The sequence below is a fragment of the Pollachius pollachius genome (assembly GCF_949987615.1).
Source record: "Pollachius pollachius genome assembly, chromosome: 11".
Classification (NCBI taxonomy): Eukaryota; Metazoa; Chordata; class Actinopteri; order Gadiformes; family Gadidae; genus Pollachius; species Pollachius pollachius.
In genome coordinates, this window is record NC_136944.1 from 16,423,321 (window position 1) to 16,436,388 (window position 13,068).

The 13,068-nt window shown below is 45.8% G+C and overlaps 1 protein-coding gene across 2 annotated transcripts in view; it reads right to left on the minus strand.

The window, feature by feature from the left end:
• olfm2a (olfactomedin 2a) overlaps positions 1 to 11,279 on the minus strand; it is a gene marked incomplete at both ends in the record, with an annotated part of 27,929 nt that extends 16,650 nt beyond the window's left edge. Inside the window, one exon of one of the 2 annotated variants that reach the window (XM_079747111.1) lies at positions 11,142 to 11,279. In XM_079747111.1, coding sequence (XP_079603237.1) covers positions 11,142 to 11,279 — 138 coding nt within the window. Of the gene's footprint in view, positions 1 to 11,135 lie in introns of both variants that reach the window. The other variant, XM_079747110.1, reaches the window with a different exon arrangement.
• Between the last annotated feature and the right edge of the window lie 1,789 nt (positions 11,280 to 13,068).

Here is a 13,068-nt window from a genome sequence, read left to right on the forward strand (position 1 = left end):
GTGCACACACACATACACTCATTTCAGATCACGCAGTTATATTTGAGCACACACATACACATTCACTTCACATCGCACAGTTAGATATGAGTACACATGCACCCATTCACTTCACATCCCACAGTTAGAAATAAGCGCACACACACACATTCACTTCACATCACACAGATAGAAACGAGTGCTCACATATTCACTTCACATCAATAGTTACAAACGAGTGCAGGGAAAAGGGAGCTATCCATTTGGATTTGTTTCTCACTTGTATTAACAACCCTCCCCTTCACACACACATACACACACACACACACACACACACACACACACACACACACACACACACACACACACACACACAGACACTCAAACCCCCAGTGTCATAAGACATACACAATCGGAAATGATATAACAAAGTTCATTCAACAAAAGTGATATTGAAAGTGGTTGGATGTCAACTCAATTATCGTAGCCGCCTGCTTTTCCTCCACATTAACGAGCCCACGCTCTTCTCGTCTTCTAGGGCGCCTCTCCATAACCCAGACCGCCGCCGCCCATCTTCATTAATGTTTCATAACAAGCAGGGTCGGAATTAAGATCCTATCTGAATCTGATGCAATTTCTTTACCCTGCCCCTCCCAGTCCATCTATTATGCGCACCGCGCTCGCTATAACAGTTTACGCCAGGGTGCGCTGTGTGCTCTGAATTGCAAATGAAGATGATTTGCCAATGTCTCGTCCTCCTCGTAACTGTCCCGCCGCACTGTTTGTCCTGCGGTGGAATTCAAAGGGGCCAGAGCCCTCATTATCAGCAGGCTTTACTGGGTTTGCCGGCAGCGCGATACTTGCACAATCATCCAGAGGTGAAGCTTGTTCATTCAAATAAGCTTCGTGGGTAAGACTTTTTTTTAATAAAAAGTAGACAAGAATACTTGTTGACCCATGCTCATCGCAATACCCCACAGCCTTGAATATATAACATCAGACGGACAAAACACGCAAACCTAGCTACTGCAGAATGCAATATTAAACACGATATGGGGGTGTGTGTCTGAGATGGCGAACTACACGGCAGTACATTTGTTATAACCACGGTATACACATATATTATATGTATATATTTATTTATAGGGTACGTTTGGATAAATTGATATTACTTTTGGTTTTTAAGATGGTTAGCTTATCTCAAGCTAACCATCTTAAGTAAGCTTATCTCGTAAGTAACTTGTATGTACAGGTTGAGCTGTCATCTGCTTAGCTAGCTAGCATGTTAGCTCCTAGGAGGAGCTAGGAGGCATAGGCAGTATTCAATGAAGAATCACAACACAACATTTCAGACATCGAGAAGACATCTCTCTGGAAATGTGTCCCAGGAAGGCCTCCATTATATGAGTGGGAGTACCAAAACTTGGTATGTACATGCAGAAATGTGAGGGTGAGCTGTCATCCTCAAAGATGACACATAAAAAAATGTGACAGCAGATATCAAAATAACAACAGGAGGCACCAGTGGGAATCGCACATCGATGAGGCTTTAAATGAAAATGACATCACGCAGAACATTTTCGATCTCAACTTGGTCTCCATATGCTGCCGCCACAGGGTTGCACCACCCTACCCCCCTCCAGCATCACTACCGTCAGCATCAGCCCTGCCCCCCCCCCCCCCGACTCACCCCCAACCAAGCGTTTCCATAATCAGAAGACTGCCTGCGGTGAAAGACCACCAATAGGCCAAAACTGTATGAGGGAGGAAGAAAGAGAGAGAGAGGAAGAGGGAGTGAGCAAGAGAAAGAGAGGGAAAGTGATAGAGGGAGAGAGAGGGGGAGAGAGAGCGAGAGAGAGAGAGAGAGAAGCTGTGTTCATTTATGAATGGCTCTGTGATTACCCCCCCCCCCCCCCCCCCCCCCCGCCCCTGTGAAGCCCCTATACTGCAGTCCAATCTTTTTCTTCTTTTTTTTGTTCTATTAGTCCATACCGCCAACATGCCAAACCAAAGCACAAGGGAGGAGACAGGAAGTATGGTAGATAAAAGGATAGAGGATGAGAGGGGGAGAAAAGAGAGAGAGAGAGAGAGAGAGAGAGAGAGAGAGAGAGAGAGAGAGAGAGAGAGACAGAGACAGAGACAGAGACAGAGACAGAGACAGAGACAGAGACAGAGGCAGAGAGAAAGAGAGAGTGAGAGAGTGAGAGAGAGAGAGGATGGGACAGATAGAGATAGATAGACAGACAGGTAGAGAGCCAGAGGTAGAGAGACGTACATAGAGAAGATAGAGAGGAAGACCAAAGGAGGAGGATAGATCTAGAGAGTTAGAGTGGAGATTGTGGCATCCGAATAGCTGAGTGTAAGAGAAGCAGGTGTACGAGGGCTTCGATTTCAATGAGCGTGAAGGATTTTCCCTGAGTTGGGTTGAAAATCGTCAGGGAAGACTGCATCGTGGCAGCATGCCTGCTGAGGCCGGCTAACAGGATAAGGGTTGGCTAGTCCAAATTGGAATCCCTGGGGTCTAGCAGCTACCGAGCCATACACTGTTTGTTCCTTCTTTATAAATAATACCCCAAAATAATTCCTTCATAAAGGAAAAACACTCTCCGTTCTTAGATAACAGTATTGGACCGAACCCAAAGGAGAGTCTATGCAAATGAACGTCCTATAAATACATTTAGGAGCCACTCCAACCATTCATTTACTTTCGTTTACTTTCAACCTTCCATCTCGCTGATGGCGTTCGGAACAAAAAGCCCCTCAGAACAGCGCTACGGTCGTTCCGGCGAAAGGGCGGCAATTAGCCAACTTCTGTGGAATTAGCTCATTACGTGCTATACAGCCAGAGCCACCTGGGTTTGGGGGAGGGGCCAGACGGCCCAGGCTGGACGCTATAGCGGGGAGAGTTCCTCTGACGTTGACATTAGCTCCACCCCGGAGCTGGTCCCCCCCCCGGGCGAAAGGCTGGTGCTAAATGGGCTTCATAAATCTCCCCTGCTCTTCGGCTAGTTTACAGCTTCGACAGGAAGTCCATTAAAACGTTACACAGGCAGCACACAGAGGAAGAGGAGGAGGAGAAGGAGGTTTGGAAGGAGGATGGGGGGAGGAGGAAGGGGAGGGGGGAGGAGTAGGAGGAGGGGGAGGAAGAGGAGAAGGAAGAGGAGGAAGAGGAGGAGGAGGAAGAAGAGGAGGAGGAGAAGGAAGGGTGAAGAGGAGGGGGAGGAAGAGGAGGAGGAGGAAGAGGAGGAGGAAGAGGGGGAAGCATCAGAGGAGGAGGAGGAGAGGGAGGAAGAGGAGGAACTGGGGAAGAGGAGGAGGAGGATGAGGGAGAGGCATTGGAGGAGGAGGCGTAGATAGAGGAGGAGACAGACGGTAGTAAATAGTGGGGTGTCGGAGAGAGTTGAGATCCACACCTTGAACACCCAGCATCTGGGTTGTAAATGAGAGGCGGCTCTCGCAGTGTCGGGATGCCGACAGAGATTAGGTACTGGGAGATGTGGAGTAGGAATGTCAACAGCTCACAGTGTTGACAGAGGAACCTCAGCCACTGGGTAGAAAATAATTTGATAATGATAAAATCTCCCAAGAAATTATTTTTTCTCTCCCTCACTCTCTCCTCTTTCTTCCAAGTCTCTACTCTCCCTCTCTCTCTCTCTCTCTCTCCTCTCTCTCTTGCCCTTTCAGTCTAGTTTTCTGAAAAAAATATATCAACAAAATGCCCCCCCCCCCCACTCTCTTGCACTTTTGGTAAAACAATATTGAAAAAGTATGTATTTCTCCCTGACTCCCCCCCCCCTTCTCTCTCTCTCTCTCTCTCTCTCTCTCTCTCTCTCTCTCTCTCTCTCGCTCTCTCTTGCTCTCTCTCTCTTTCTGATGTGCTTAACAGCTCACACAAGTGTTCTATCCAGGTATTGCATTCTTTAGAAGCAACATCTGTCGCCGATGGCTGCTGATTTTCTATGATGGTGATACGACATGAGCAATGAACTGGTAAACACACAAACACATGGCCATGCCCAAGTATTCAGGCACATACATGCATGCACGCACACACACACACACAAAAGCACACGCACGCATGCACGCACGCACACACACACACACACACACACACACACACACACACACACACACACACACACACACACAAACACACAACACACGCACACAAAACACACAAACACACACACAACAGACACACACACACACACACACACAAAACACACATACACCGATGATAAACCATCACAGAGGTCTCAATGAACAGACCAGCTGCCGTCCGTTTAAAAAAAGAAAGAAAGAAATAAAAGAGAAAAGTCCTTGGCCAGTCTACGGTCTCCCTCGGCAACGGAGGGAAATAGATTATCACAATCAGCGCAGTATGGCCGCCAGTCAATAACATGACTCATATATTCATCAAAGCCTTCCATTGCCTGCTGTCTCCACCCTCCTGTCGGCTGTCTTTCCTCACCATCTCTCTCTCGCCCTCCCTCTCGCTCACTCTCTCTCGCTGACTCTCGCCCCAGCGTTTCAAGCCCTTCTGCTGTCTGTACTGCCACTCCCAGACTGCTCCTACATGACTGGCAGAACGCATAGAAGAGGGTAGGAGCCGATGTCAGATTTCTCAGCAGATTGGTAGAAAAAAAAAACTCCAACAAAGTTGTTGTTTTTTTTTTTACCCTGTTATTAGACAGTACAAACACCACATATCAGTTGTCTGCCTGCCAGCGTTGGAAGAAATTACCAGAATCTTAACACAAAAACAAGACTCAATGATCAACCGAGTTTGTTCTGCTGGGATGGTGCTTATTTACAAGATTACACACTGGCATGAATCCCATCTTGACAAGATCTGTATTGGAAATTGAAGCTGTCATGATATATGCTGAATCCAGCAATCCAAAAAAGGACAAGTCAGTGTCATTCTTCAGTTCCTCGTATTTCTTAAGAAATGACAGCCAGAGAGCACCTGCCAGTATTTGAACTCAAATAAACACAGCTCAGGGTGATAGGCTAACCCTAACCCTACCCCTACACATAGCAATACAGAGCTCAAATCCATCTTATTTTAAATAAACAACATAGTACTTGCAATACACATTAATCCTCACCAAGGATCCAATGAGAATGGGTCTTTACCTTCCTTATGTTGTGCAGTGTAGGTAATAAACCTCACTCACACCCATCATAAACATGAGATATGGAGAATGCCTGACCCCAAAACGTACACACGGAGAGACTGAAGCCTGTTTACCACCATCATAAACATGAGAGATGGAGGGTGGGTGACCCCCAAACATAACAGCAGAGGGGCCGGGGCTGGGCCACATCCAAACATAAAGGGATACATAAGCGATAGCTCCTAATATAAAAAAGAACCTTGGCTCTTTGAAAAATATGTAATGGTATTATTATTTTTATTTCCTTTTGTTGGCTTGATTTACAATTCTAATTTATGCTAAACGGACATAATCATTTATTGTGTAAAAACAAAATAATATACGTTCAAATCGTGTCCAATTTAATAAAATGAGGAATTTACTGGAATTGAATGGCAATTATATATGGTATGCAGATGCACATTCATAAGTAATACACACACACACACACAAACGCAAATGTGCACGCACACAAAAGTATGCACACACACAAACAAACACACACACACACACACACCTCCACACCCACAAACACACAAACATAACACATATGAATAAATTAAACAATGTTTTGTATGCCCGGAGCGTAATTGCTTTTTGGTCCATATAGCAACGCCGGTACATATGCTCATTAAGAAACAGGGTTTTGCACTATGTGCACATGCACAGCCATCCAGGAAATGCAATGTTCAGCACTGCTCCCATCAACTACGTCAGCACCTCTTTTTTAGCTCATCTGCTTGAAAGACCGGTTGGCATATAGCATAGGAATCAGACATTGGTTCACCAGTTTCTAGCTGTGACGTTACATAAGCAACACTGGTGCACATGATACAAATGCATGGGCAACGAAGGGAGTTTGATGATACACACATTTTTACACTTGCTTTATCAGCCTTCATTATATTGGTGTCAGAGAGAGGGCGAGAGACAGAGAGAGAGAGAGAGAGAGAGAGAGGGAGAGAGGGTGAGAGAGTGAGAGTGAGAGAGAGAGAGAGAGAGAGAGAGAGAGAGAGGGTGAGAGAGAGGGTGAGAGGGTGAGAGAGAGAGAGAGAGAGAGGGAGAGAGAGAGAGAGAGAGAGCGAGAGAGAGAAGGTACTCAGATTGGATTCTACACACTGGGGTGGAGTCGCTGGGGCTTGAATGAGAAGACACATCATTAAGTGATTGGATCTTAAGGCAAAGCCTTATATTAATAATTACTGTTCTACTATTGTTTTTGGTGGGCGAGCAACACTCGTGCCGTGTTGTCCTATCAAATTAGGTTTTTGTGAGCCATGTGTATTTTCTTCTGATAAGCCAATCTAGAAAATGATTTTATCAATTCAACCCATCTCCAGGGGTGGTTGATTACACCTCTTCATCAAAAGAAACGGGTGAAACTTTTTTCATTCGGGTCCAGCACTTTGACACAATTACACGGCTTAGCAATCGCAGACATGTCAAGCACATCTCAGGTTTTAATCAACCTGCTGATTACATCTAGTATTTGACTGATTTCAAAGTCTTGATGCAAGACGTCAGCCTCATTAGGGAACTCTGCTGCAGGTGAAGCGCTAGGATGTGCTACTTTGAGTCGACCAATCAGGTCGTTGGGGACTTTAATAAGGGAGCTTAAAGCCCACAGAGGAGAACCTTTGTTGACTCCAGCGTCTCATGCGTTTGGTGCAAGGGTTGAAGTAGATCAGATGTTTTGTCTGGTTTATCTATGAATTATAGGACCGTCTGATTGGAGCAAGGTCAGACGGTAAGCCTCGAAATAGTGTTCAAACTCACAGCCATTGTATACACCATGAAAGGTAGGCCAGGGACAAATGAAGAATGAATGATGATAAGATGTTAAAAACGGCAGTAATAATTCCAATGCTCTTAAAGAGTGACAGAAAGGAAGATGCCTTTCGTCTTCTGCACAACGGAATACCTCACATCGCATAGATTCCATATCTTCTGCCATTTTTCCCTCTCAGCCTTGTTAAAGGTTCCCTGTGGAGAGTTTTCCTTCTGGCAGCAGCCACAACACACTCTTTAGGTTCTGGTTCATCCAACTAAACATCTGTTCATAGGTTGCCCCGAGCAGTGCAATACTAATACAGTAGCAGTACTCCATCCACCAGAAATCCCCCTTTAACAGATTAGCTTTGTACCACTCAATTACTTCTTCAGTGCTTTGAACAGTTTGAGGAGCTTTTTTGCTTTGTTTAAGAAATGAACTGTGGAAAGATTATGTGGAAGAGAAATAATTGCATACAGAACTTTCAACAATGCAATTCGGTCTATATAGACCATAGGTTGTAACCTAAGAGGTACTGCGTTAAATAAGAAAATATGATGTAGACATCCGGACGCTTGGGGATCAGGTTCCAATAACATCAGGGCCATGTTTCTTAAGTAATAATAAGACTTTCATTTTTTAAATTATTCTAGCCGTGAGGCAAGTGTAATTGTGCGGAAGGAGAGAGGAAAAACATCCTGAGGGAATACCTTTTTTTTTGCCTTCCTGTGTGTATACAGAATATGTTTTAGTCTATTTTGATGTTACACAACATATTTTTAACAACATATAAAAAATTACTTGAGCATTGTATAATTATCATATAATTGGGAATGTAAAGCAGTACTGTATTAAGTATTAGTTTGTTGTCAGAATAAAATGAAATGCCAACTAAAAAGGTTAATTGCACGTCTGCAGTTAGAAGGTAGGAGGTAGAACTATTTTATTGCAAATGAAAAGAGCGTTATAGCAGGTCCTTTAAAGAACTCTGCTGGAGTTGGCACGTAGTGTGGTGGAAATTAACCTTACATTTTATGGTAAGCTATGATTATTATTAGGCCTACATATCATATAGATACTTTAATGGTGGAGAACCGCTGATCACCTTTAGCCTAGATGTTATGTGCTATGTGGCACCAGTGAGTGAGTCCAGTCCATTCCCATCTGATGGGCCATGTGACACATCAGTGAGAGGGTCCAGTCTACTCCCATTTTGATGTACTCACTGAGGACAATGCTTACATTCACACGTGTGCATCATCTCTGTTTGTATAAGGATAATATATGCTCTAAGGTCACATTGGGATTCAGAAGACAGGAGAGTATACTGACATCCACACAGTGTGACCCAGAAAAACATTCTATGCACATCAATATCTGATGAAAGTCCAACTTTGTATTGAGTAAAGGAAAGGGGATATAAGGAGCTGTACGGGATTCATTCGGGAGTGCTTTGCAAACCACTCGGCTTTGTTGTTGCCTTTTTAACGATAAAGTCTTTTTGTCAAATTCTCTCCGGACCCCTCTCGATTTTTTCAATCTCTCAGTTAGTTAAAGAATTAGATAAGTTGTTATTATTAATGCCACCACAGTAGTCGCAACCAACAATTATTTACCTAATCTAAAGATTATATTCCCCCACCCCATTAACCGATTAATCATTTAGTCTATAAATAAAATAATAGCAATAGCTTTTATTATGTTATAATAGCAAATGCCATCGTCAAGTATCCAGAGTCCAAAGTGACTCTGGTATGTCTTTTAACAGACAAGCAGCAAAGAAAAACCAAACCATACCTTTTATAATGATTCTTCAGTCAAATATTTGAATGTAACGGCATCATTAAGTAGCACATATTCATTATTTTTACTGGATGAATGAGTTATCCAATATCGAAATTAGATTGGATTAGTTTTCTGTCTATCGACTATTAATCAACTAATCATTGCAGCCCTACCCACAGTAATCAACAGACACATACATGTTTCTAAATAGATGCAATATGCCACACAAACACACACACACACACGCACGCACGCACACACACACACACACACACACACACACACACACACACACACACACACACACACACACACACACACACACACACACATACACACACACACACACACACACACACACACGTGTGACCTTCTAGCCCGTTTAATCCTTCTACAAAGACTGATAACGTGTGACAACACATCATTCAGAAAATGTCACACGAGTCCCTATGTGCTTGGTCTGCACCTTATCTTCAACATACACATTGAAACAGACGCATGCTTGAAACACACACCATGCCATGTACGAACGTGTGTGAAATGTTGATTTGGACACAAACCACCATGTTGGCATGAAACAAACAACAGTCGTATTCGTTTCTCAACACACTTGCTTCAAAGCTCCACATCTTTCTGCATGACCGGTTGTCTGCCAAAAGTCAAGTGTTTAGCCATTCCACTTAAAACAAATGACAGTCATTTATGTCATTAAAACATTATAAAGCGGCGCCTCCATCCATACCGGTGACACTCAAGTTTGTGTGGTTCGGTTCACCTGCTGATCTCTGCACACGCTTTCCACCGGCATCGCCCATCGAACACCACATGACTATATCTAAAGCCGACTTATGAATCGATAATGTACGTGGGGATAGGGATTACCCACCGACGGATTGTTTCACGGACACCTGTGTGAATCAATGCTGCTGATGCAGTATTCAGCCTGGGCATTTGGATTCTTGCTTGACTGCTTGAGTATGACCCACAGACTCCCAAATGTTCTTCAATGCACCATATCCACTGAGGGAGATGAAGGGATACAGGAGGGAAGAGGATCCACAGACACATTGAAGGCCCCCCCCTTCTCTCTCTCCATCAACTCTGAACTGGAGCAGCGTCTGTCCCACCCTGGAGGGGGGTGACAGCTGGCATCAGACAAAACATCAGTCAGAATCAACTCCCACCTCTTCTCTCAGCCCCGCCCCTCGTACCCCTACCCCACCCATCTGCCAACGCCACTTACAGCATCACCCAAAAATAATGCAATAACCCTTTCTCTACTTTCTCTCTGCCCCCCTCCTCTCCCTCCCTCACTCTCTCTCCTTCTCTTTCCCTGGCTCTCTCTCTCTCTCTCTCTCTCTCTCTCTAACTCTCTCTCTCTCTTACTCTCTCTCTCTCTCTCTCTCTCTAACTCTCTCTCTCTCTAACTCTCTCTCTCTCTTACTCTCTCTCTCTCTCTAACTCTCTCTCTCTCTAACTCTCTCTCTCTCTAACTCTCTCTCTCTCTTACTCTCCCATCACTCCCCATCACATCAAGCAGGCGTGTGATTCAACATGAGAGAAATTGTCGACAACAATAACAACATACGCTCTGTCGAAACATGATTGTCTCACAGGCATGTCTACCTTGATATAAATATATTTATATATATATATATATATATATATAAATATATCCCAGGCTGAGACAGACGCCTCCAGCTGCCTCTGTCATCGCCACGCCCTACATTCCTGCCCTGAGAAACTCAACATGGTGCTTCCTCACACACGTCTGTTCAGTGTTGAAGTCTGTGTAGATCAAGCATGCAAGCCTCAGTGAGCATGTGCACATTTTTGGGGAGCATTTTGCTGCTTGTGACCCATGCTGGGTAAAAAAAAAAAAGACTTCAATGCATAAACATTTTCATGGAGCACACTTTTGTTTTGGAGCCTGGAATGTGATTAGGATATAAATATAGGTCTCCCATGACAATGCACATTGCCTTATTTTATTTTTGCATCACCAGCCTTTTTTCCCCACAAGAGCTAAGCCATTCACGACTGTATAAATAAATCATTTAAAAACATTTCCAGGCTCCCGGAGCCAGCCGCAGAGTTGGCCGGGGTTGTGTTTGTTGTAAAAGTGTTCGAAAAAAAAAGTGCTGACTGACCCCGGTTCTCCATGAATCACTTTATGCAGCGGAGGAAAAGCCCATCATACTTTCTCTTCTACGCTCTCTCCCCCCACAGCTCTCTGTTGCTCTCTCCATCACCTCTGTTGCTTTCTCCCTCGGTCCCTGTGTCTCTCACTCACTCTCTCTATAACTCCAACGACGACGTGTACAAAACAGCCACGATGCGAGAAAAAAACACAACAACACAAATAACAACAACGGTTTTCTTTGAATAATAAAAAAAAAAGACCAGAAATGTTCAAAAGAAGAGGCAGAGTAGATACGCACGCTGACGATCCGCTCCGAGGTGCCCCCTCTGGAGATGGTGGTCCCGTTTAGTCCCACCAGCGACGGCAGCGTCTGGGACATCCAGTTGGTCACCATGGCCATGGTGCTGAGCACCGCCCCGATCTTCAGCATGGGAACGCTCATCTTCCTGCCTTCTGGTCCCTGTCGGCCAGCCTCTCCCCCCCCCCCCCCGACCCTCCCCTGGCCCCCCCTTGTAGCTCTGCACTACCCTGGACCCTCGCTCGCCTCCCGTTCAGCCCCTCACACACTCCTGTGCCAGCGCTGGGAGGGGGGGGTGGGGGGTGAGGGGAGGGGGGAGGGGGGAGGGGGGCAGGGGGGGGAGATGGACGTCCAGCAGAGAGAGTCTGAGGCTGATCTGCAGCAGCAGTAGCAGCAGCGCCGGCAGGAGAGGGACGGTGGATCCAGTCCAGCACAGAGCAGTTTGTGGAGGAGGCGGCAGTAGCGGCCGCGGCGTTTGGTGGAGGAGGAGACGCTGGAGAGCGGGGCTCAGGGCTCCGGCGGCTCTCTCTCTCTTGTTTGAATAGACGAGACCCGCGGAGCGAAGTGAAGACAGAGAGCAGCGCGCATCCAGCAGTCACACTGGAATCGTGCCTCTCCCTCTCCGAGTGACTGCCTCCGAAGCACCCCGCCTCTCCCCAGTTCCTACCCCCCCCCCCCCCCCCTCTCTCTCCCTCTCTCTCTCACTTTCTCCCTCCTTCCTTGCCTCCCGCTCCCTGGCTATCTCTCTTTCACTTTTTCCCTCCCTCCCTCCGTCCCCCTCTCTCCCCGCTCTCTCTTTCACTTTCTCCCTCTCCCCTCTCTTTCTCTCCCTCTCTCGTTCTCCCGCCCTCCCTCCCTCCCTCCCTCTCTAAATCTATATCCCTGTCTCTCTCTCTCTCTCTTTCGCCATCCCTCCCTCCCTCCCCTTTCTCTCTTCCCCCCCTCACTCTCTCTCCCTCTCTCTCTCTCCTGCTAGCTGACTCGCTCTCTCATTCATCCTGAAGATGCAGAGCTGCGCTTGGGCTGCCTCGCACACTCAATCGCATCCCGATCGGCCTGCGCTCCTCTTGGCAGCCCTGTTTTGCATGCACACATCCCTCCCATTTCACTCTTGTCAGTTCACTGACATTTACCAGTTCTTCCTGGACTCACTTCTCACAATCTGTGTGTGTGTGGGGGGGGGGAGTGTGTGTCTGAGTGTGTTTGTATGTGTGTATGTGTATGTGTCTTTGTGTGTGTGCGTGTGCATGTGTGTGTATGTGTGTGTACACACGTGTATATATGTTAAACTCGTTTGTTGTTTTTTTTTACCAAAATCACTGCTACAACTACGGCTGCTTCGTCTAATGATCACAATAATGCCACTCATAAAGTATTCATCACGTTCAGCAAACAACCCGTCATATTTTGTGATGTGGTTGGGTGTGATGTCTGAAGGTAACAGTGGAGGTAGCAAAGAATGGACTGACAGGTGGATGGGATAGATGAATATAAAAGAAAAAGATGGAAATAAGGATAGAAGGATGGATGATGGATGGATGTGGAGAGATGGAGTGATAAATGATAGATGATAGAGGGAAAGAAGGGTGGAGAGATGGAGGGATAGGTGATAGATGGATAGAGGGTTGGAGAGATGGAGTGATAAATGATAGATGGTAGAGGGATAGAGGGGTGGAGAGATGGAGTGATAGGTGATAGATGGATAGAGGGTTGGAGAGATGGAGTGATAAATGATAGATGGTAGAGGGATAGAGGGGTGGAGAGATGGAGTGATAGGTGATAGATGGATGGAGGGTTGGAGAAATGGAGTGATAGGTGATAGATGGATGGTGGGTTGGAGAAATGGAGTGATAGACGATAGATGATATAGGGATGGATGAGTGGAGAGATGGGAGGGATGGATAGATAGACGGATAGAGGGAGGGTCCGGGGT